Source organism: Bombyx mandarina, chromosome 09, assembly GCF_030267445.1.
Source record: "Bombyx mandarina strain Sakado chromosome 09, ASM3026744v2".
In the NCBI taxonomy this organism is placed as follows: domain Eukaryota; kingdom Metazoa; phylum Arthropoda; class Insecta; order Lepidoptera; family Bombycidae; genus Bombyx; species Bombyx mandarina.
The window spans coordinates 16060702-16087286 of record NC_143216.1 but is presented as its reverse complement, the minus strand read 5'-3'; the positions used below and the strand labels follow the sequence as shown (position 1 = coordinate 16087286).

Here is a 26585-nt window from a genome sequence, read left to right as displayed (position 1 = left end):
GGGGTGGTAGCGCCCCGCGCCGCAACCTCTCACTCACCGTCGCCGACTCACCATCGCCATCATCCAGTGTTACCTTTGACGGTCGAACGTACGGTCGTTCGTCGTCGCTTCAGTGACGTCGGTGTTGAGACTCGTGTAACACGTATAATATGATGTTTCGGTGATTTCAAAATCGGGCTCGCGACAACTTATTTAATGATTGGAATACAGTGACAAATTCTGATCTCAGTACCCTGGATTTGGATATTATTTAATGTGAAAGTGACAATTGATTTTGAAGTTTTGGAACAGTGTAGTGACACAACTCAGGATTACTTTAGTGGAAAACGATTATGGATAAGCATAACTAGTGCGCACCAAGGATCTGTGACAGTGATTTTTAAAAAGTAAATAAAAGTGATTTTTTAAAGAAATTTATTTGCAAAGTCCCAAAGTTGAATATCATTAATTATTTAATCTATATACATAATTTAAAAAAAATCGTAAATTAAAAACAAAGTACCTGGCCCTTATATCTACCACCTGTCGCTAAATGGCACACGTTGGATGTGATACCTATCAGCTGATCATTAAATAAATTCCGCACGCGTTCATCAACTTAAAACAAAGCAACTTAATAATTTTTTTAAATAATTGCGATACACCCGAAAACAGAAAAAAAACAGTAAACAAAATCTCAATGAGAAAATTGTTACAAAAAAATTATGTTGCATTCTTAGAAATTAATGTCTTAATTTCAATTAATATAAAGTGAATATAAAAATATCTATTTAATGTTCAAAAGTTAAACACTTAACAGTGAATGGCATAAGCGAAATTTTACTCGATGCGCGATAACAAGTCATTCTACGCTAGCGTCTGACACATATGCAAATTGAAGCATACCTGACAGTAACTTAAAAAAAGACCATAAATCGGCCATTGACCTGAGAACTGTCATTTTTGTTCTAACGTCATTATTTTTGGGATACAATACGCTACATCGTATTTCAGGGGGTGCTTTGAGACGACAGGACGGCGAACTCTGATAGCACGGCAGGGTACGTGGGGTCAACCATTACATACACGGGAGCACCAGCTCCCAATAGTGGAAAAAGAAATCCTCTGCAAGGAACAATTGGATATCGAGTTAACGTCCCTGGGTAAGTTAGTCTTTATCTCAAAGAAAATATTAACGTCACTTAATTAATGAATACCGGATTAAATAACCTTACTCAGAATTATTTTTAATTCGTTTTCAAGTACTATTGTTTTATCTTATCCGGAAGAAGTTTGTTTATATTATAACCGAACGCCGAAACGTGACTCGCTTACCTATAAGACGCATTTATTATCGCGGTTCAAAATTAATAAAAATAATAATCCATTAACATAAATCTAAAAAGTGTGCCGGAAAAATATTCTCCGTAATAGATACAAATATCGTTAGTTTTCAATTATTTTAGGAGCTTTCAAATATAATTAAACTAAATTAATCGATAAATTTGTTAATGGAAACCCTAAAAATTGAAGGGTAACTAACTACCCAAGTAAGTGTGACATTGTCGACCGCGCATCGCTGCAATTATAAATGAAATGTGCTCTCCCATTCACACGTATATACAAATGTTTTAGGGCGCGCATTACACACACACAAACGAGAGATCGCACCCACACTAATACAAGTCGCGCACACAGCAACGATAGTCACTCACACTACTACGAACTGGGAATGCACGCGGTGACTGCATTTTAACGTTTATAATAAACACAAACAAATAGAATCAAGCTGAAAACACTGATGTCATTCAAAAAACATTGAACAAAATGTTACTGTCATAATCACGTAGACAATCTTAAATTAAAGTGTTCGTTTTTTTTTTATATTCTATCAAATACGTAAAAAAAATACGAGCAGGTGCTAAGTTGACGTGCTTAACGGCTTTGTTTTGTAGTAGTCACCTCTACAAACGACATATTGTTGACGGCTGCCTCTATACAAAACCAATAAGCAAATAATAATAACATGGGGACCGAAAAGACTGTGTGAACAGGGCACAGGAAGTTACTTATTAATCAAGGGCAGAATTCGAAATATCTAACCGCTAAGAGTCTCTCAACAATTAATGTTTTACATATTATCCGAGCAATTATTTAATTCACATTAATTGATAATTCGAAATTATCTAATTCACCCAAATCTTTATTTTAATAGTGTATCAATAATCCAAAAATTTCAATATTGTTTTGAATTCTAAATCAAAATTTGTCTGTCACGTTCATCTTTGTTTAATATAGTAAATGGCTTGTATCTAAAACGCTCGTAAGTAAGTTATCGTGGGAAAAAATGTCAGTAACAAACGGATAGCGGGCTGGGGGCGGATGCACTGACAGTATTGCACCACGTGCTCAATAGATTCGAACGTACTGTTTTTACAAAGCCACTTTGTTACATAGTCGTGAGCATGTGTCGACTCAACAGCTTAGATTGTTTTCATTGTTTATATAAACAGATTTTTTTGTTTTGTAAGTTCTTTACGCGACAATATTCCCATGTTGTGTCGTGGCTCACTTACCCTAGCCGCATATCGATGCCCGACCCTTCCCGACTCATTGTACAGTATTTACTACGGAGCGTTTGCCTTCGTTTGTAAACCCCGAATTCCGCTCCTTAAAACATGATTCATTCTCGTCGCAGCATCAATTGATTTATTGTGAAAGAGAGACAGACAGAGAGAGAGAGAGATATATATTTAAACATAATTAGACATATTAATTGAACGTTTCGGTAAATGTGATATTAAGTAAGGTTATTATTAAATTTAATTTAGCTTTTTTTGTAACCATTAATTATTTAAATAAAAACCAAACGCGCAACAAAAATCATAAATACTAGTAGGCTAATACGTCTTGATTAAAATTTATCAAAATGGACACAGTAAAATGAATTTGTTAATACCGTTTTATTGAAATATGCGCACAAGCCAAAATGTGGAGTGGCCTTTTGACGGGGGTGACCAACTGTCGTCAAAAAACGAGGGTCGAACACGCTACGGCTTCACGCTGCTACGATAGTAATCTATACGACTCACAATAAACGCCTTATTTAACACTTCAAACGGAGCACGAGTACAACAAAACCTCGTATAAGCAATACCTCGAACGCCCTGATTTTTATTTAAAAAGCTTAATCCATTATACGATTATTTCGACTGCCAATTAAACAGGAATCCGACACGTCTGCGCACCATCTAAAATTAACTGCAGCCAATGTATCAAAATACCTACGCGTTACTCGCACATCTCTCAATACTATGCCAAACACCTTCCAGCTTCTCGAAATAGATGCTTACCTACTTTGTATTTGCATTGATATGTTCTTGATTTTACTACGACGCGACGAATCCAAAACTTAGTCGTGTTTAGTTAAAAGCACGAATCGGCTTCGCTAAACTCAAAAGTATTCTTTGTAGACGTTTTGTCTTCAATAGACATGACTCGAGAAAATATAAAACTCACTTCGAAAAGGTACGTTCCGAGAACTGTCTCAAAAGAAACGCCCGAGACGCTCGCATTCATGATCCCAAAATATTTTGAGCGGGCCGTAAGTGATTATTCGGATGTGGTACCACTTTTACAAAAAGCGCACCAGGATACAGACAGAGCGCACTGATTTTTTGTCGGCCACACATTTCGGTCGGCAAAAAGAAAAAAGGTCCAGACAAAACTATAAAAAGAAGTGCAGGTCGGAGCGAGTTTACCTAAGAAAGGACCCTTGTAAATCATCTGCAGCTTCGATGAATAGATGTCTAGTCAAGCGCTGTTGACTCGCGTGTTTATTGGTTGTCGACGCTACTAAGTATCTGTTAAGCTATTTACGAGAATACTTAAGTAGAAGCTGTGAAAAGTCCACCGCTTTGAACGACTAATTCTTATTGACAAAACTATTCAAACAATATAAATAAAGAAACTGAACGTTGGCGATTTTTTTGTTAAAATTGTATATTTAAAAACGGATAGTTGCTTTTTACGTTTTAATCAGTTCGCTACTATGTGTGCGGCTGTTTGTATTCATTAATATTATTTCGTATTGCACAGAAAGCCAATATTGTTGCACTACTACAGAGACGCTTCATAACAAAAGGCAGCCCGTGCGAGTGTTTGTCGTGCATTTGTCGAATAGGCATTATTAGGAAGGGCTCCGGGAAGGCTCGGGAATTCGCCCCAAAAGCGGTTCACATGAATCGGTCTCCCACTCCGGCGCCATACAAAAAATCAGACGTATCCCGAGAGAAACACAGGGGTAACAACGCTTCACCATACGTCCATATTGATTTTTTTTCTCATTGTTAGTAAAATAATAAAATTACTGTACGTATTAAAAAATGATCTTACGCCGATAGGATTTAGGTTGAATATAGAATCTGAGTTTATTAATAATCGAACCGTTAACGTGTGGAATGTTCGACTCTGCAAGGCCGCTTGCAATAGAAACTACTCGTATCGTGAGTGAAGTAAAATTAACTAGACCGATTTCACATTTAATTTGCACACTGTATTTGCTTGGTTGCGACAAAATTTAACAAATTGTTATAAATATTATGTGAGCCCACAGAGCAAATTTAAAAACTTTATCGACAATTAATTTGTGATTCACACTGTGATTCTGACCCTGCTCGGGACTTTACTATCGTTACAAAGTAACTGTAAAGTTAAGCTGTTTTATCATTTTGTTTATCCCTACCTAGAAACAATGAGGTTTTCTCTTGTCAAGGGCCTACAGATAGCGGATATTCCTATGCAAACTTGAACGTGAACTGCAACATACACGTTCAAATGTCTTCGATAACAAGCTCATAATAATATGCTGTGAAAATGCCATTTTGTCACCGCAAACAAAACTGTCATATGATATCACAATTCATTTATAAGTAACTAGGCAGGCATTTAAAATTAACATTATTATTTATTGACATTATTATTAGGGAATCCAACACTCATATAAATATTAGCCTATCCATTAAGTACATGTATTTTCTACGTGGATACCAAGTTTCAAGTCAATCGGATGCACGATTCAGTAGTTATAACGGAACATCCGTAAAAACCACTCTAGATTTATATTTTAGTATAGATTTAAAGGTGTCACGTGTTAAAGATATGTAATATTTTGTTACAGCAGCTATGGGTACGCCGGCGTTACGGGCGCGATGAGCGGTGGCGGCGAAAACGCCCAGTTTGGCGCCACCGCCGCCATGGTAGCCGCGGCCACGACGGCCGCGATGCAAGACTCGCAACCCTTTTCCCAGGTAACGACACAAATCCGCGACTTAAACCACGATAACCAACCAGCCCAAAGAGTCGAATCGAAATTGTGAAACTGTCGTATCTCACTGCAAAATGTGACTTATGCGACTGTAAACTAGGTATGATAATTTAAAAACGTTCCTTTTCGTGTTTATGTTAAATGCTTTAGAATACGAAGAATGAAGAACCATAACACATAAAACAATCTCTGAGAATAATTTCTAAAAATACGAAATACGGAAAAACGCAAATTAAGCTATAAATAATATTCAATAGTCAGTGAAACCTCTCAACAGTGACAAACAAAATTTTACAACCGACTTCGGTAAAATTGGAATATCATCAATGTAGTCGAAGTCAATTAAATCTTTATATAAAGGATATCCCTAGAACTACTGATCGGTACTTGATAAAATTTTAATGGATCCACATGAGAATTAGCTTAAAAAAATATCGGTTCTCCTAGAAAAAAGTTCTAAGGTAACTCACATAAAAAAATACAATAAAATTGAGAGACTTTTCCTTTTTACAGAAATTGTTAAAAAAAACTAGCATCGTCTATTTAATAACATTATTATATTCATTATCGCACAACAAAAGAAACATTACCTACCACAATATACACTACAAAGTGCAAGTAACTCAAAACGTACTGATAAATAGAACGTGGTTATAGTCACGTATTTACGGCAACAATTTTATTTACAGATGCAGAACAACATGACTATGGGGAATCCTCAGTATGGTGCGATGAATGGCTACGGCCAACAGCGCACTCATAATCCGGCCATGACCGGCATGGGAATGGGAGGAAACGGAGGCATGAATGGCATGAACGGTATGAATGGTATGACCGGAATGGGTCAGATGGGCAACGCAGCCATGAATGGTATGAACGGGATGAACCCCATGGCGCAGATGGCTAATATGGGAATGCACGCCAATATGATGCCCGGTCAAATGGGTCCGACACAAATGAGTACTTCAGCAAAAATGGGTCCCAATTACCAAAGGCGACACACGCCATATCCATCTGGAACGATGCTCATGGGACAACGGAAATCCCAGTACATGGGTGGCCAGCCTGGTTTTGGACCGAACCAATACCCCGCCGGATACGGTGGACGGCCTGGCTTTCAAAGTCAATACCCCCCTCAGCAGCCTTTAGGCCCCAGCGGTAATTTCGGAGCTGCAATGAGGGGAACCATCAGACAGTCAACGCCACCCTATACCAATCAAGGACAGTATTTCAATGGCGGAGTTCCCAGTCAATTCCCGCAGCACCAGAGTGCAACGGCGCAGTATGCGGGACAATATAGCGGACAGTTTGCGCAAGAAGTGGCCATGCGAACCAACATGAGTTACCAGCACAGTCCGGTACCGGGTAACCCAACGCCGCCCCTCACCCCCGCCAGCAGTATTCCACCTTACATTAGTCCAAACGGTGACGTAAAACCGCACTTCAACGAGCTGAAACCACCGATGGGCATGGCACAAAGTAAGTTTGATACTATTACGCATTCCTATTTTGTATACTGTAAGATAATGTTGAATTTTGTTGTTTACGTTCAGCTTTTTCTAATTTAATAATGTTATGTTTACAGACGATGAACTCCGGTTAACATTCCCCGTAAGAGATGGTATTATATTACCGCCATTTAGATTAGAACACAATTTAGCAGTTAGCAACCATGTTTTCCAATTGAAACCCACAGTGCACTCAACGTTGATTTGGAGGTAAGTATTTTCGATAATCCTAAGGATTTTAAAGACATCTCACATTTCGAACGATGTTTAATATAATAATTTTTATTCCAGATCCGACCTTGAGCTGCAGCTAAAATGCTTCCATCATGAAGATCGTCAGATGAACACGAATTGGCCGGCTAGCGTCCAGGTATCGGTGAACGCGACGCCATTAGTCATAGATAGAGGGGAAAATAAAACATCACACAAGCCATTGTACCTGAAAGAAGTCTGCCAGCCGGGCAGAAACACGATACAGATCACCGTCTCCGCCTGTTGTTGTGTAAGTGTTTATGTTATTAAATACACAATATGTTTACACTTTTTTCATTATTCGCGTACCACCTGTTGAAACATTTCCATAATTCTGGTGTTCGATGAGACGCGATCAATAAGACAGAATCAAAAAATAATAATAATAAGATGTGTGGTATCCTGTGACACTGGATAGGAACGAAGTGCCTTATTATAAAAATATAATATAAATTTTAAGTTCTATTCGAGGTATAAAGAAAATAATTATTAACCTTTTCTATTATGATTTTTTTATTGATAAAAAAAAACTACTTTACAAAGTTATCAACTTTATTCACAATGATTTATAAAAAGATATATAATAATAATATACAAAGAAACAGCTATTTATATGAATAATAATAATAACCGCCATCACGTAGACTATACATTAGACACTGTATAGCCATCATACTAACACTAAATAAATAATAAAAATCTTACGTTACGGACGTTTTTTCCCGGTTAGGGTACCCCTCCGCATCGTCCCATAAGGAACTTCGTTCCAATAATTAAAAAGACTTTTTCTTTTTCAGTCGCATCTATTCGTTCTGCAATTAGTCCACCGGCCGAGCGTACGGAGCGTGTTGCAGGGCTTATTAAGGAAACGGCTGTTGACCGCGGACCATTGCATCGCTAAAATCAAAATGAACTTCAACCAAGCGCCGGCGGTGGGCAACAATGCGAACACTCCAACTGATAGGGACAGCGTGGAACAAACCGCTCTAAAAGTATCATTAAAATGTCCTATCACGTTCAAGAAGATCACGCTACCCGCGCGCGGCCACGAGTGCAAACACATACAGTGCTTCGACTTGGAATCTTATCTACAGCTGAATTGCGAACGAGGCTCGTGGAGATGTCCTGTTTGCAAGTAAGTTAACACACTAACATTTCTTACATATATATACATAGACATTACATATACATAATATAAAGAATTTGAACAAAACTAAAGTGACCGGTTCTGTTACAGCAAACCAGCCCAGCTAGAAGGTCTAGAAGTTGACCAGTACATGTGGGGGATATTGAACACGCTAAACACGTCGGATGTCGATGAAGTGACCATCGACAGCGGAGCTAATTGGAAAGCAGCTAAGAGCCAAAACACGACCGGCATAAAGGTAATTTTGTGAATTAGGAAACATATTTATTGTTTTAGCTGGGCAGACAAGCTTTCAACCTAGTAGAGTTAACAACAGCCTTATTAAAAAGGTATAATCACATATGCAAACTCTTCAAACCATATTTTTTTTTGTGACACATAATAAAGTGGGTATGGGTAGAATGGATAGAATACGGAATGAATATGTTTGAAGTCGTCGTGGCCTAAAGGATAAGACGTCCGGTGCATTCGTATGTAGCGATGCAACGGTGTTCGAATCCCGCAGGCGGGTACCAATTTTTCTGATGAAATACGTACTTAACAAATATTCCGATTGACGACGGTGAAGGAACAACATCGTGTAATAAAAATCAAACCCGCAAAAATATAATTTGCGTAATCGAAAATGAGGTTGCTGAAAGCTAACTATGAATGTGGAAGAAAATAGGGGAAGAGGTAGACCTAAAAAGAAATGGATGGATTGCGTGAAAAACGATATGTATATGAGGAGAGTGAGCGAAGAAATGATATATTATAGAGGAGTATGGAAGGAGAAAACATGTTGCGTAGACTCCAGGTGACTGGGAAAAGGGCAGAATGATGATGAATGATTATGATGATACCTAATCTATACTAATATATAAATCTAGAGTGGTTTTACGGATGTTCCGTTATAACTACTGAACCATGCATCCGATTGACTTCATGGTATCCATGTAGAAAATACATGTACTTAATGGATAGGCTAATATTTATATGAGTGTTGGACTCCCTAATAATAATGTTAATTTTAAATGCCCAGCAAAGCGGTCGAGTACATACGGCTAGTCATAAATAAAACGCTTTTAATTTAGATTCGACGAATAACGGTCCTGTTGATTTCAGCAAGAAGACGACAGCGATAACAGCAGCAAACGAGGCAAAGCAATGTCGCCCGGCTCCATGAATATGCCGACCATGAACAACTGGGACATGAACCAAGCGCTGTCGCCGTACCTGCCGCCCGACATGAACACCATCGCTAGCGGCTCCATGATCTCCTCGTACAACCAAAGCGCACAGAACCGAAACGCCGGCCCGAACAGTCAGAACTACGACTTCGGAATGAACAACGGCCCGGGGAGCAATGAGTTCGCCGGCAACGGACCTCTGTCGCACCTCAACGAAAGCGTTAATTCATTAGATCCCCTAAACGCAATGGAGAAGAGCCTAAACGAACAGGTAATTAAAATTAAATTATCAAATTATATATCGACGCTTGAAAAGCAAACGTGACTAAGCGACAATGCGTGAACTTTACAGAATACCTGAAAAACAAATATATTTTAACGAATCTAGCTGTAGGATTGAAATTATTTTAATAAACCTAGAAATATATATTTTATTGCGCATCGAATATGGTTATTGCCTATCATTTATGTACAAAGCAGTTATTGTCGCTTAGTCACGTTTGCCTTTCAACCGTCGATATGCTCAAGTCTCTCGTAAGAGCTCGTAAACAAGTACAGCGACATACGTAAAATCTGTTGAGATTGAGGTCACGAAAAACTAATTAGGAAACTTTGATTGATATTAAGTGAGATATATATAATCGAAAAAACAAAAGTTACAGTTTACTCAAATAGAACGTGGAGACGAAGAAGTTTTTTTTTCTTAACTAATCTAGTAACATCGAGGGGCTAATCTAGATTCATCAAGCTAGTAAGTGAGCTCACGGGGCTCAAACCGGAGTGCTCCTAACACTGGCCCTAGCAGGAGCAGTGGTTCGCAGAATTTACCACCGGATCGGAAACGTGACCCACTGAGAAGATCCGGCGAGAAACTCAGTGGCCTGTGTCTGTGGGTTAATTCACTCGTCGTAATTACGTCGACTGTTTACCATTCGGTCCGGGTATGCGACGTAGAAGGAATTCGTGTGTGATCTCTCAATTCTCGATGTTTTTTATTATGTCGCTTTATTTGCTTTTCGATGGTCTAAATCGCAGAGAATTTATACAGTCAAAGACACTATCCTAAATTGATGAAACAGTTTGAACATTACCAGATGCCGCACACTCCCCACACCCCGCACACGCCGGGCTCGGCGCACACCCCGGGCGGGGGCGGGGGCGCGCACACGCCCGGCTCCTCGCACACGCCGGGCCCGCCCTCTGTCGGACACCACTCGCTCAACGAAGTCGACATTCCAGCCGACCTCAACTTTGACCCCGCGGCGGTCATCGACGGCGAGGGCACGGATAATCTCAATGTGAGTATTTTTCGAATTAATTTCAACTTTTTTTTTTCTACCTATTCTGATAGCCTTGAGAGGCTATTTCAGCTTCACCCTAACGTGTGTAGGTGAGCTCACAGGGCTCAAACCGGAGTGTTGCGAACACTGGCCCTAGCAAGAGCAGTGCTTCGCAGAATCTACCACCGGATCGGAAACGCGACCCACTGAGATCCGGCGAGAAACTCAGTGGGCTGTGTCTATGGGTTAATTCACTCGGCGAGCCCTTCGTCGCAAGCGACGGGTTCGACGAGGACGGGGACCGGTGCTTGTGGTACCTAAAAGCACCGTTAATGGATCGGGAGGATCCGTAATGACGTGTTTTGGGCAATGTCGACTGTTTACCATTCGGTCTAAACGCGCTTGCCATCTAATATGACCCGAAATTATGAGCTATTGCTAGCTATTATTGAAGTTGATAATAAAAACTGAATACGTATGTGACAATTTTAATGTTGCTCTTGCAGTTAGGAAGAGAGCATTATATTAAGGCAGACTCAATACTTATGTGCGCCAGATTAGATTGTTAATCATTTTACAGAAAAATGAGCGAAATTTACAACTCAAAATTCAACATATCTTTGAAAAGTTGTTTATAAATCAGTGATTCAATAAGATTGTAATCGATGTAGGAAAGTTTTTCCGTTTATTTATAACCTAAAATTTTCAAACAGAATCTAATAAAAGTCAACAATTTTACACCTAATCATATTATAACCTTAAATAGAAAATACACCAGTACCTTAAGTAATTCAATTCGTTTATAATTTGAAACACTTTCTGACTTGGCTGTTTGTAATTGAAATTTCGATTTGAATGATCCTTCGCTCTTGTTAAAAAAAAAGTTTTTCATTCGTTTTTAAAAACATAATTCAGCTAACTACTTTTAGAATCAAAATCGTCCCAGTAGTTTTCGCATACGCACACTAACGAAACAATCACGAAGATAAAATGTATTATAAATACCGATAATGTTAGTAACTATGGTAATATTATTTGGAAACACATTTTACCTACTCACATATATTTTTTGACTTTTATATGATAACGCACACTATCCTATTGGCAGCTTATGAATATGAGAATAGACTTTGTACAACATTTGTATTAAAATTAAAATCGATCAAAAAGTTGTTGTTTATTAACTCAGGTTTGAAATAGCAAATAATGTTTGTGGTTAATAAATTCAATAGTATTAATACGTGCTGTTATGTACGTCCTTGAAATCGCGGTCGTAATTAAATGAAACACAAATTTACATCTACAGTAACGAGCATCGATAGTGGTGGTCGTAACAAGTTAATTAACACCCAAGCCACTGACTGCACACTGGATGCCAACTTGTTTAAATCATGTCCGAAATTTAATATTTACATGATAAAATACTGATTATGTAGATGCTTGAACATTTACTAGTTTATTTTCTTTTTTTTATTGCTTAGATAGGTGGACGAGCTCACAACCCACCTGGTGTTAAGTGGCTACTGGAGCCCATAGACATTTACAATGTAAATGCGCCATCCATCTTGAGATATAAGTTCTAAGATCTCAAGTATAGTTACAACGGCTGCCCCACCCTTCAAACCGAAACGCATTACTGCTTCACGTCAGAAATAGGCAGTGTGGTGGTCTACCAATCCGTACGGACTCACAAGAGGTCCTACCACCAGTAAATAGTAAAAATTCTTTGTATGTATTCGAAATAATTGTAATTCAATTGCCTTGTTTCAAATGAGATTCGTTCTGAAATTAAGAAATTTATTTCCACTTTAAGAACAAATATAAGTAAATTTTATTCTTGAAACTCCTGCGCAGTTTGTAAGATATTTCCTATCATAAAAAGAAAAATCGTTCGTTCGTTTTAATTTAAAATGCTCGTTTTTGTATTCAATAATAATAACTAACCGCTGCTAAAGATAGTTCACAATACACATTGACGTCACCGCAACGCGTTATCAACATCATATCGCTGTTGTTTATAGCGAAATCAATATCGGTTCACTTATACAATGTAGTTTTTAATTTATTTAAAATGTGTTTTTTGTACAAAACAATTCGCTTTCCATATTTAAATTGAAAGTATACAAGGAATTTTTTAAAGTTGATTTTTGAAAAAAAAATATTAAATTACTAGCGACCCACCCTCGCTTCGCTTCGGAAACTGTACTTTATTATTGATTTCTCCACTATTTAATGGATGTTATTACACATATAAACCTTCCTCTTTAATCACTCTATGTATTAAAAAAAACCGCATCAAAATCCGTTGCGTAGTTTTAAAGATTTAAGCGTACATAGGGACAGACAGATATAGGGTCAGAGAAAGCGACTTTGTTTTATACTATGTAGTGATATATCGAAGGGTGAAAGTCTATTTGGTTTAAGTGACATTTCGCTTAATACGCCATATGTGTCTTTGTAATTTAAAGTCTGTTTTATTTGGTATCAGCATCAACAGTTCGATGCTTTTAATTGAACTTCAATTATGTTTACTCCATTCAAATATCTGAAAAAGTTTTTTTTTTAAATATATTTTGCAAATTTTAAACTTTAAATGGCTCTCTCCTGTTATGTGTAAGAATGTCGCTTAAACCAAATACCCTTTCATCTTTCGATACGGCATTGTCGAATTGTTTCTGTTCGCATTGTAACAAAACGTAAATCAGTACTTTGACTATAGCCCCAGTAGTGGGCGGCTATCCGCATCCTTAGTGACTACAAATAAAAAAGCAATCTCGTTAATGAAGCGAGGTAATTAACCGCGCTAGTTGATTACGTTGAAAGCGATTGCGTTCATATAACGTATACGTGTTCAGCTTTCAAGTTTATTATCAACTTCAATAATAGCTAGCAATAGCTCATAATTTCGGGTCATATAGAGGGCAAGCGCGTTTAGACCGAATGGTAAACAGTCGACGTTGCCCAAAACACGTCATTACGGATCCTCCCGATCCATTAACGGTGCTTTTAGGTACCACAAGCACCGGTCCCCGTCCTCGTCGAACCCATCGCTTGCGACGAAGGGGTCGACAAGCGAATTAACCCACAGACACAGCCCACTGAGTTTCTCACCGGATCGTCTCAGTGGGTCGCGTTTCCGATCCGGTGGTAGATTCTGCGAAGCACTACTCTTGCTAGGGCCAGTGTTAGCAACACTCTAGTTTGAGCCCCGTGAGCTCACCTACACATTAGAGTGAAGCTTAAATAGCCTCTCAAGGCTATCAGTATAGGTAGGATAAATAAAAAATAAATAGGGCAAGCGCGCCGTAGGCAGAACACCAGCCAGTTGGTCAGATCTAGTAAAGGAAGAACTTAGTGGTAGTCTGTACCATGCGGTCCATGATCGAACACTGTGAAGGAACGTCACATGTGGTCGCGATCCTCAGCAGTGAAGGAACGATATAAAAGAGATCAACTTCAATGTTCAAATTATTGTTTACAGCTGCTTCCGGAAACGAGTGTGGATCCTATGGAGCTGTTATCATATTTGGACGCGCCGGCACTGGGTGAACTGCTCGCGACGCCGCCGTCTTCGTCGTCATCGGCGGGATCGCAGCCACCGCGAGCCCCTTCATCGGACGACCTCTTGGCGCTGTTCGAGTGAACGCCCTACCGAACGAACATCAATCAGTACCCACATCAAGTCAATTCTTGAAGTATGTAGACGGCATTTTTAAAAATTAGAATGATCAACTAGTATTATGTTCCTATATGTTTCGATTTATATTTGTAGAATGTAGACGATCGCGTAATTCCGATCGTCTCGAACTTAATTCAGCATAAGCGATTACCACCGATAATTTCGTTTTATTACGTCTACATTCGTTCACGGAATATTTGCTGCATGGTGTTCAACGGTTGCCTGGGAACTAGCGGCTGCGTTCCGAATCGCATTTCGATCCAGCGAAGCCCGACATTGTGATACTAGATTTTAGTTCAACCTCCGTCTGTGGCAATGTTGAAGTCCGCCACGTTAATTAGAAACAAAAACAGAATCTCCGTCATCTTTTGAAGGTGTTACCGGCGTGTAGAACGTTAAGATGTTGCGGTTTCCGACATTGTCACAGAGCAGAGCGCCGGCTGTTGAAACACTGGTGCTGGAGGGTTTATTAGTTGTTTAAGTAAAGTATTGGAGGCGGACGGCCATAGACACTGCGGTGTTGTGCATGTATAGTTCCTCGCACCGCCGCACGCACGGTGGCGCTAATGAGCTCCTTATATTCTAAACTCTAGCATAAAGTGTAACACAAATTTTTTCATTCGACTTCTTCAATAACATTTAACTTAATTCAATTAGAATTTGATTTGTGACCACATGTTGTGAATAGTTTACCGGGTTTGTATATAATGAGAGGTTATTTTATTTGTGCTAGTTGTTTTGGTAAGGCAAGGGTCGCGGCGCAGTCGTCTCCTTGTATAGTATAAGGTAAGCGGAGGTGACGGCCGCGACCCCAATGGGAGGCATTATGAATCTTATAGTTCCTATTCGATGCGAGCGAACTATAATGTTCAATTGCCATTTACTGTTAAATATTCCTTTTAAATTTTCGCGTATTCTGCATTTTTAATGTTAAGATACGATAAGATTCGAGAGTATAACGCTGCTCGCTTATTGGGTGATATATTCTAAATGAAGTTGTTTGAAATCAATAAACAATTGGTAACGTATAAGTTACGGAAACTTTATTGTAAATCTGAGTGCAAAAATGAACTTTGTTAAATTATTTGCGTTATGTGAATCGAAGAATGATAGAAATATATTTTAATTTCTACATATTAATGAACTGTATTATTTGTAAATATGAGTCTAGTTAAGAATATTATATTACTTAGTTATTATATTGGAGAACATGGCAGATACTTATATGATGGCCAGTTTAGTATAGTATTACTAAATTTAAATTCTACATGGGTTATCATGTACAAACATAAAATAAATACTACACAAGACACAATATAGAACATGTATTCGGAGTACAGATTATTTGTGGTAAACCATAATTGTTTTTATTTATAAGTAACTCTGTGGTTCACTATTATTTTATCTAAGATTTGAAAATGTCAATTTGAAATAAACAATAACAATCTTTTGACAAAATATAAAAAAAAAGTTACAAACAGCTTCAGGCAATATTTCTTTTTTCTAAAGTTTTATTTTTCAATATCTCAATCCATTTCAATTCTCATCTGTACTCAGATACGTTTTATATCTTTGCAAACGTAAATAGTGAATTCATAATTAGTCAGAGGCCTTAAATCTATGCTCATCTTAATTTGGTTGCTCTTTATTAAAAATTAATTTGAAACTTAACAGCAATAAGTAAGTGCTTCTATGTATAAATAAAGCTCTATTTAATATAATGAACTACTAAATATATGTAATTATATATTCAGAGTTATTTTATTAATGGTAGTGAAATGAAACAAATTGTGATGAGCATTGAGTTATCAAAAACTTGTTTCACATATTTTCAAATGTTTTTGTTCCATTACTGTGACATTTAGTGTGCAAACTATAAATAAATTATTGGTAAATTAATTTTGATACTACGTAGGTTTAATGTGCAGCGCAAATTGTCAACAATGAAAATTTCTAAATGGAATTAAGTTCCCATAAAATTTATTAAGTCATTTTTCACCTTATTCATTTAGGTGTTGTAAAGTTTCGAAGGTAATTTATTGTTAATGAATTTTTATATAAACAGTTATTGAATATTGAATAGAGTTAAAATATGTAAAACTGTCGATTCTTTCACTGACTTGTGTAAAAATTGGTGATTTGCGCATCTTTACTTCATGCTATGAATATGGACGCCTCTTTAGAGTTAGTCAAAATATTATGAGAAACAATAAAAATTACCTAGTGTTATTACGAGAAGCCGTGGTCAATTATTCGAAATATTGCAGAATTAATTAACAAATTTTGATAAATAATTTCTATTAGACAAATTTTTAGAACCGCTGGTTCGCAAATGAAGCAACAATGCATAATTGATCACAGCTTCGAAAATAAATTAAATAATTTTAAGGGACCTTCAATTCCAGTTAGCTAAGAATATTTATTGTAGTAAATATTGCTGTTGGATTGATCATCACAAAGATTTTTGTAAGACCAAATTACCAACTTCTTTTACGCTTTCTACCTTATTAGGTAATTAAATTAATCGATTCATTTTATATAGTATATTTCGAATATCACAAAATTTATAGCATATCACATTATGGAAATAAAATGTCAAAAATCTGTTAAGATGATCGATTCAGACAACGAAATGATTACTATATATAATTATATTATATTTTGTTGGATATTATAATTAACTGCTGTGAAGTAGATAATGTGCTCGTACAAAAATAATGTATGTTACGGCATTTGGAAATAAGTGAAAGAAGAAATAAAATATATTCGAGAGCCATGATGCAAGTGATCATGCAAAACTGAACTGTACTGTAGAATGTTTAAAAGTTTTGAAGATTATGTGAATGTTTTAGCAATCTGGTTGGTACCCACTGAATTCATTTTGAAATGTGTTAAAGTGAAAAAAAATAACATTTTTATGTTATTGAGAAATAAAAACAATCTAAAAATAATATCGAATGCCTTTGATTTTTGTTGCATTATTTTCTTCTTTAATTTCTTTTACAGTGTCATATCAGGCTAATAATAAATTGAGATTTTCGCATTTAAGCTATTCTCAGCCTATTAAAAATGTGTCTGTAAAGTGCTGGTAATTTATAGACTTTTTTATTACTTAGATGGGTGGACGAGCTCATAGTCCACCTGGTGTTAGTGGTTACTGGAGCCCATAGACATCTACAACGTAAATGCACCACCCACCTTGAGATATAATTTCTAAGGTCTCAGTACAGTTACAACGGCTGCCCCACCCTTCAAACCGAAATGCATTACTGCTTCACGACAGAAATAGGCGGGGTGGTGGTACCTACCCGTGCGGACTCACAAGAGCTCCTACCACCAGTAAACTAATGAACCATGGAAAAAACTGGGAAACTATAAGCATAAGTAGGCACCGTACGATTTTGCTCCCTTTACCCGACTGGTACAGCTTAAGAAAAACGAAATGGGTATTTTATTATTTTCCACCTCAATTATATTTGAAAAATTATGAGTAGGTACAAAATAAATTCTGAATTTAAACCTCGGCACAGCCTCATCAATCGATATAAATACACCGGTTCACAAATTAGTTCCATTGGATCCATTGGTTCACGAAATATTCACTATATGAAAGTCAAGCTAATATTGTAATAAAAATTTTTTTTTCATTAGTTGTACTGAAAAAAGCGGACGTATATTATGATACCATATTAAATTATACAGTAAGATATCAAGATAATATAGGTATATCTATATTTTACTAATTCGATTTCGAGTTTGAACCGATTTCAATGATATTTCTAGATTGCCCTAGCGTGGGTGGTCATGTAAAGTTAGGTAGAAATTAGATCAAAGTGAAATCAAATATTGGCCAGAAAATCAGGCCGGCTGATATTTAAGAATATATATTGTGTTAGCTACTTCCTTCGACTATTACCATTTAATTTTAATGTCATGACTCTCTACTATATCAATTAGTTAATAGGTAATTTTTAATAATTCAACAAAAATTAAAATTTGTTTTAATTTTTGATAGTTCTTCTGGAGTATTTAAATGATTATGGCACAAGTAAGTCAAAGTAAATTTTTTTTATATAGTATAATATTCAAAATAGATCGTAAAATGCGTATCTAAAAGTACCTATTAATGATCTCTTTTAATTTACAAAGCTATACCAACTAATATTAAATACATACAAGGATACTTTACAATTGTTTTAAATAAATTTAAAAATACATTAGTACAACGACCGGACGCCAGACAAAACCGGATAATCTCGTCTGCGATAACTCCGATAACCAGTCGCTTAATGATTCTTGTTCACTTTGTACGAAATTGGTCATTAATTTTGAAATTTATTCTTAAATAAAGATCAAAGGTATGCTTGATAAGCCTATAGAGAAACTCCTCCTGATTCCTGACATTAGAAATAAATCGGGACTCCTAACTTGTTTATTTAGTAATTGTAAATGTGCAGTTAGATATAGTTTCCAGCTTAGAGCATCAGGCCTATGCCTTGATGGGGATGTAGCCTGTTTTTTTTCTCCTACCTATGCTGATAGCCTTGAGAGGCTATTTCAGTTTAAACCTAGCGTGTAGGTGAGCTCTCTGGGCTCAAACCGGAGGTGTTGCTAACACTGGCCCTAGCAAGCAGTGCTTCGCAGAATCTACCACAGAATCGGAAACGCGACCCACTGAGAAGATCCGGCGAGAAACTCAGTGGCCGGATAGAGCCTGGATGTCTTTCAGTACTCTTGATCACCGTTTAACATTACATTGAATGGATTACAGTGCAGTCTTGCGACAAATAAAAATTAAAATTACAAATACTTAATGTACACACTTAAAAGGTATTTGTTTATTGCTTAAATGGGTGAACAAGGTCACAGTCCACCTGGTGTTAAGTCGTTACCGGAGCCCGTAGAAATCAACCACGTAAATACCGCCACACACCTTGAGACAGTAATTCTAAGTTCAGTTTTATAGTACAACGACAACCCTTCGAACCGAAACGCATTTCTGCTGAAATAGACAGGGTGGTGGTACCTACCCGTCCGGACCAGAAGTCGACCTATCAGTACTAATTACCAGTAATAATTACGCAAACTATAATTTTTTCGAGTTTGATTTTCATTACACGACGTTATTGCTTCACCGTGGAAAATATCCGTAACAATTACTAAATATATATTTCATTAGAAAACTTATTTTGCCTGCTAGATCCGAACACCGACATAGTCACTTCGTTCACCGCGCATGTTTCCTTTAGGCTATGACGACTTCACTTCTTGTAGTGTTATAAATTCAATAGATATAAGTATATACTTCTTTGACGTAATTGAATTGAATTATTAATAAAATCCATATTCCCAAATAGTATTTATTTATTATTAATCTATTAAAGCTGTCTGCGTATTTGTGGTCGTATGTTCATATTGCGATTGCATCAACTGACTTAAGTAAAAATAAGTTATGCCTAAATTACCTTTTTACGTGAAAAACTGCGAAACACAATGATCTAAGTAGCTCTAACCATTTCATTGTTAACTGTTAGCTTGTTAATTGTTATCGTTTATTGAGAAATAATTTCTATAGATAGAGAGCCTTGATAGAAATAACCGATCGTCTGAAATTAACCAACTATTAGGCCCTTACATATCTGAAATATCTCCTGTTTGGTTAAGAATTCCAAATTCAAATTTATAAACTAATTTAGCTGGTCATTTGAATTTTGAAAACAGTCATTGATTTGTTTTATCCTCATTATTTTTTTCATTGGCGTCGCTTATTGCCGCACAATGGAAAACATGAAATATCGGTATATTTACGAATACGTGTTCTACCGTGGCACCAGTGCTGCAGAAACAGCTCGAAGGTTTAATGATGTGTACGGCGCTAGAGTTGCAAAAGAAAGCACGGTATGTTTTTTGTTTCAATGTTTTTGTTCTGGAAATTTCGACCTAAGCCCCTTGAACCGCCAGAGACAAAAAACAAAAATGAAGAATTAAAGGCTATTGTGGAAGCGGATCCATTACAAAGCACTTCAGAGATAGCTGCAGGCATCGGGGTAAGTGATAAAACTGTATTAATTCACTTAAAGCAAATGGAGAAAGTAAATAAACTTGAACAATGGGTACCTCATGAATTGAGTGAATCGAACTTGTAAACACGCGTCGACTGCTGTGTTACTTTGCTCAACCGACTCAATAATGAAGGGCTTGTAAATGGAATCATTACTTGTAATGTAAAGTGGATACTGTACGATAATCGGAAGCGCTCGTTGCAATGGCTGAACCCTGGAGACCCAGCCAAATCCTGCCCTAAACGAAAATTGTCTCAGAAAAAGTTACTTGTGAGTGTTTGGTGGACCAGCGCTCGTGTCGTTCACTACAGCTTTCTAAAATCTGGCCAAACGATTACCGCAGATATCTATTGTCAGCAACTGCAAACCATGAAGGAAGAACTAGCTGCTAAACAACCGAGATTGGTCATTCGCTCTAGGCCACTGCTGCTTCATGACAACGCTAATACATATGAGTCAATAACTAAAATAAAACAGGTCATTTTCACCAAAATAAAATATTTTTTTGCGAAAATAAGCAAACACAATGAACATCCATATTATAAAAATAATATGGACGGTGGAAGTAAGGAACACCATTTTGTTTAAGGGACAGGTTGAAAAAGTGTCCACCTATAAACACTAAGTTATTGTTGGAAGACTCATTGAAATAGCGCTAGCTTCACTGAGATAGTGCTCCTTACTTCTACCCTCCATAGAAAATGACAGTAGTAGTAGTTTTATTTTTCCAACTGGAAAGAGGTTATTACGCACTTAAACCTAAAGAAACACTAAATAGACAAATTAAAACAAATCATACAACTTCACTCCTCGCGCTCCCGCTAAAAAGTCTAGAAAATGACAGTAGTAATAGTATTAGTTTCATTTTTGCAACTAAGGCTGGGCAAAGGTATCATACGGTCTCATATTTTATTTTGTTATCAAATACCTACTGATGCCATATCTTTTAAAAGTCAAATGGAGTGCGATAAAATGAAATTGATTGATCCCAAATAATGTCACAGTAAAATTGTGACAGAAAATGGGAAGATCTACCACCGAGTGGGTGATATTGCTCGGTAGACCGAAGGTCCTAATATTGTCGTTCGGAACTTGTATGCAAGCTTATCTTAAAAATGCCGTAAGCGAGATTCAAGCATCTCTCAAATACCTTCGTTGTATGATGGCTACCGCCACAAGAGTATATAATAAATAAGCTTTATATGCTAAAATTCCACTTCACACCACAAATCATACAATTTCGCTTCGCCCATTCCCGCCAAAGAGTACAAATCAAATTGATCATCATCATCATCATTATCCTGCCCTTCTCCCAGTTACCTGGGGTCGGCGCAACATATTTTCTTCCTTTCATACTCCTCTATCATAGACCATTTCTTCGCTCACTCCCCTCTTACCCATATCGTCTTTCACGCAATCCATCAATTTCTTCTTAGGTCTACCTCTTCCTCTATATCCTTCCACATTCATAGTTAACATATTCTTACCAACCTCATTTTCATTTCGTCTCATCACATGTTCATACCACCCCAAACGCGCCCTTCTCAGCTTCTCTGTCACAGGTGCCACTTTCAGACTTCCTCTAACATATTCATTCCGTATTCTATCCATTCTCCACACATCGATCGCAACATTCGCATCTCTGCTACATGCAATCGCCTTTCATCCGCCACTTTTACAAATCAAATTGATCTTATTGATAAATTCAAATATCGTATCGTAATACCGATTTTTATTTTCACATTAATTTCCCGACCATTGGATGCATTTTAAATCATAAAGTATTTTGTTAATGTAGATACCAACACAAGTCACAACTGGTTAACATATAGTCGGATTTTTAATTAGACGAAGCCAGCTGACAGTAGCTAATGTCACTTTGTGAAATAATGTTGCTATATTTAAAGTAATAGTGATGAGTTCAGTTCTTGTTCAATCATATGAATGAACAATGAGTGTGAAGAGTTAATCATTAATTTCAAATTATAAAAGAATATAATTTATATTTTACAATAAAATTGTATTAAAGTGCTCCAATATATGTTACTAGTAGTATGTAACTACAATCAGTTTTTTTTATTTTCATTACCTACCTATAATTGTTCTATTTTATATATCTATAGTTTCAACTATATGATGTATTGGAAATAGGACAGTCTTACAAGCTTCATCGCAATGTTTTTCTTAATGTTTAAAACACTCAATATTCGGTACAGGTAAATACTATAGGAACATAATATTTCGTCGAAAAGTCGTTGGTATGTACAAAGCACGCCTAAAATTCGAACCCCGTACCCGATATCGGCAATTCGGCACACCGACTATTCACTAGACAATCGAGGCAATTTCATTAATTCAGGAGTTTTTTCAATCGTTCACTTTGTTACAACACTATTTTTATTTCATCAAAAACTGACAACACAGTAAACGTCAGTTGACTTCGTCTAATAAAAAATCCGACTATAGAGGTACACACAAAGTATCTTTGCGTTCTATAGTAATCTATGCAGTACCATGGCGCACACGCCGATGGCCGCCTTCCACAGATGGCGCATCGTTCGCGTTTACACTATAGCGTCTATAACAGTCCAGCATAATCTGTGCGCCTTTGGCCGTAAAGCGCACAGAACACTATTACTTCTAGCGAAGAAGAACAACAGCTTCATAGTAAAAAAATGCTTACACCAACGCCCCAGTTAATGCCATCGGTACTAACGTATGGCGCGAGAATTTAAAATGGCATGCAAGTAGAGAATTTAATTAAGGAATAATTTCATGTAGAGAAATAAAACAAGGATTGTACATGGGTAACAATTTTATTAAGCTACCATAATTAAAAACAAAAAGTCTTAATGTATATTCTTATTAACAATTAAAGTATTTATATTATATACAGCACTGCGCGTGGCGGCAGAATAATTTTAAAGGATATAAAATTTACATTTAGATTAGATTTTAGATTTAAAATTAGAATTAAGTTTTTTACTGTAATAAATTAATGAGAAAATCTACGTTATTTGTAAAAGGCTTACCACAGTGTAATTGACTGTTTCATATAAAAGATTTAGTGTGGTAAAATTATGGTGTCGTTATTTATTAACAATAAATATATATAAATTACATACTTGATGACTTTTTTACTTATTTTATAATAATTCAGTATATTTAAACATAGAGAAACTTTTAATATAAAATATCCTTGAAAGGGACGTCATTGAAACGTAACTAATTAGATGAAGTTACGTAGTAACTGAACACGGGTGTTATAAGACTTATAAACATGAAAATCTATCATTTATTGATGATTAATGACTCCTAAACTCGAAACATACTAATTTTAGTTTCTTGTAGAATTAGAAAAGGTATTATCTGACAATAAAGTATTGTTTTAAATTTACAAATGTGTTGAGCATAAATGTTTTGTAAATAATCTGACATCAATCTGAGATAACTGCAATTGTTTTACCACTAGGACTGCAATTAATAGTTAAGTTGCAATATAAGTTAATTGCAATAAAATTAATGCATTTTTTATAATTGAATGAAATGGTTGAATATTTAATCGATTTACACTTTACATACATCATCACTTAATATTAAACGTTTTTCAATATATTTATTTTTCTCTTCCATGATTTTTGGACGCTTCTTCCATTTTTTATTTTACAAAATCTTTTTAAACAGATAGCAATTGTACTTTTTATAATTGTTTCAATATTGACTGCGTAATGTTCTTCACATCCCTTTAGTCAATCTTTGTCCAAATTTTCAGTTAATAAAGTATATAAATTCATTTTAATTTTTTCTGTGTGACTGTGATCTTTTAGATAATTGTTTACCAAATTTGCAGCCTTTTCAACCATTTTACAAAAACTGTACTGAATGTAATTTAAACTACATTTAACATCATCATATTCTTTGAACAATGTAAACAAATGACATACCTATGTGTTCTGGTCTGCTAGCATAATACTTTTACAAAGAGTACAATTGAGTGCCATCTTTTTTACAATAAATCCGCAAAGATAAGCACATGCTTGCATTTCACCAGAACACTGAGGAGGCATATCTCCTAGCTCTTCGTTACTTTCACATAAAATATGAATTGGATCAACAAAATAACCTACTAATAATCTATAACAACAGTTTGATTTGAGTCGTCTATTATCAAAGGTGGCAATCTGTGCATTTGGACAAAAAAATGTTATTGATATGTCAATACAGATTGATTTGAATATAATCGTCTCCTTCAAAGAATACGGTTCAAAACCTGCATTAAATAAAGGTTAATACTTAACCTGTTATTTATCTAAGATGTCGTTCAGAAGAGTTTTGTGACTGTCAATGGAATACAAAGTCAATAATTCGTTTTTCTGATTTACCAATAATTGTCCAAAAGTCACATTGCCGGCTTTGATAATAGTCAACTCATTTCTTATAAATGCTTAAGGCTAACACTTTATCATCCAGTGTCCATCTCCATCCAGTTAATTTTCTTGGAACGTTGTTCAGTTGGCTTTGTAATAGTAAATAAAATGAACTACTTAATTTGCTTTTTAATAATTCATTAGTAGGTTCATTTGATGTTAGTACACTTAATATAGATCTTTTGGATTTTTTAACACCTTTAAACTTTCTTCAGAGCCTCATTATTTCAGATAGGTTTTTCTGCATCTCTTATGCAGCTTTTGCTTTTTAGGTGTAAGTTCAGTGAACTTTTTCACATCCAAGTCCTTCAAAATACCTTTGCTTATTGATGGTTCCTGGAAAATATACAAAAATAATTAAATCACAAATTTCAAATAAAAAATTTAGAAAATTAATTCCTTTAAAGTAAATTTTTTGGTAACTTTAATACTTTCGATCTATGTATTCTATGTAGGTTTACATGTTTTAATATTATTTTGGAAAAAAATATTTTCTTAAAAGTGATGTTTATTTCTTTTTCACAATTTGAAATTCAAGTACTATGTCAAGATAACCAATGTGATATAACTACATCAGAATAAATTAATTATCTACCTCCCCCAAGTGTATCCTAACATATCTACCTATTCTATATAGGATAAGTGAATATGTTTTACTTGGGAGAAGACTTTCTTCAATATGAAAAGGATACAAATCAATATTTTTTTGATTTGTTATGGAATATTATCACGAGATAAGAAGTTTAATGCCCGTAACTGTTTTATAATTTTTTGAGTAATATTTTTATGATTATAAAGTAAACTATGTAAATACTCACTTGGATGTCATGACTTGCTTTAGATGGACTACACTGTTCGTCTCTTAATTGGGAAAGTATACTTTGAGCTTCAGATGGAAGTCTTTTCCTGTTGCTGCTGGTAAATGAAGAATCATCAAAATGATTGCCACATAGCATCCTATGCTGTGCGTTCAACTTTTCTAACGATTCATTGGATGTCCAATCACCATCAGGAAAACCAAAATTTAGCCCAAAGTTTAGCCCTAAAAAAATAATGCTTTCATTGTACACAGGTATAAAGTATGAAGCTGTTCTACTTTAAATTAAAAAACAAAGTTCTAAGCAATCTTCAAAATAATATTAAGTAAGTACACTTTTTGCATAATTCAGGTCGGAATTGTGCAAAAAGTGAGAACTTGTAAAATCAGGAGGACGTTTATCTAAAATTAATCCAAATATTAATGTTTGATCTACTTACCTCAGAGACCGATGCTTGGACGGAAGAGGAAACCTATGGAAGGTTAAGGAAAATATTCTTTTGATGTAATGCCGCATTTTGAGCATTTTACACTTCCTTTCCCTACCATGTTTTAGCAAAGTACAACAGCCTAAATGTCGCGGAAAGAAACAATCAATCGAGGTAGTTTGTAAATTGTAAGTTTACTAAGTTTTAAAAAAATCCAAAATGTCGGGACAGTCGCTTTTTTTTAAAGTGATTTTATGACCAGGTAACTAAGACTTTTAAGTTATGTCTTATAATGTATATTCTTTTTTTGTGAAAAATGATAATATGGACTGAAATAAAATTCATCCCAGTTGATTAATGTCTCAAATTAATCATCTTCATTTCATTTCACTCCATAATATCATTTTTCATAAAAATATGAATATAAATTAAAATATAAGACATGATTTAAAGGTCTTAGTTACCTGGTCATAAAATCCCTTAAAAAAATTTATAGCTGATTGCTTCTTTT

At 35.8% G+C, this 26585-nt stretch overlaps 1 protein-coding gene and 1 long non-coding RNA gene across 5 annotated transcripts; one reads left to right on the top strand and one right to left on the bottom strand.

The window, feature by feature from the left end:
* The first annotated feature begins 44 nt into the window (after nt 1–44).
* tna (Zinc finger MIZ domain-containing protein tonalli) lies at nt 45–17291 on the top strand. 4 transcript variants are annotated; one of them, XM_028170251.2, is made up of 11 exons: nt 45–386; nt 994–1142; nt 5162–5288; nt 5995–6784; nt 6891–7023; nt 7105–7315; nt 7863–8200; nt 8303–8450; nt 9317–9652; nt 10461–10679; nt 14143–17291. In XM_028170251.2, the coding sequence occupies exons 3-11, from the start codon at nt 5190–5192 to the stop codon at nt 14302–14304; spliced, it is 2436 nt and encodes an 811-aa protein (XP_028026052.1). In that variant the 5' UTR covers nt 45–386; nt 994–1142; nt 5162–5189; the 3' UTR covers nt 14305–17291. The 4 variants fall into 4 exon arrangements, with proteins under 4 accessions (XP_028026052.1, XP_089586093.1, XP_028026053.1 ...); XM_089729967.1 differs by having other exon boundaries at nt 46–386; nt 10476–10679; XM_028170252.2 differs by having other exon boundaries at nt 46–386; nt 5159–5288; nt 10476–10679.
* Nucleotides 17292–23199: 5908 nt separating this feature from the next.
* LOC149502391 (uncharacterized) lies at nt 23200–26283 on the bottom strand. Its single transcript, XR_016323592.1, has 3 exons — nt 26087–26283; nt 25648–25871; nt 23200–25165 (listed from the first exon to the last, which is right to left on the bottom strand). It is a non-coding gene; the product is annotated as an uncharacterized LOC149502391 (long non-coding RNA).
* Nucleotides 26284–26585: the final 302 nt, after the last annotated feature.

Bases quoted from the DNA above. Each gene is read 5' to 3' on its own strand.
- tna (XM_028170251.2), top strand. From the start codon at position 5,190: ATGAGCGGTGGCGGCGAAAACGCCCAGTTTGGCGCCACCGCCGCCATG. The intron at 9,653-10,460 runs GTAATTAAAATT...TTGATGAAACAG, and splicing joins AGAAGAGCCTAAACGAACAG to TTTGAACATTACCAGATGCC. The intron at 10,680-14,142 runs GTGAGTATTTTT...TATTGTTTACAG, and splicing joins AGGGCACGGATAATCTCAAT to CTGCTTCCGGAAACGAGTGT.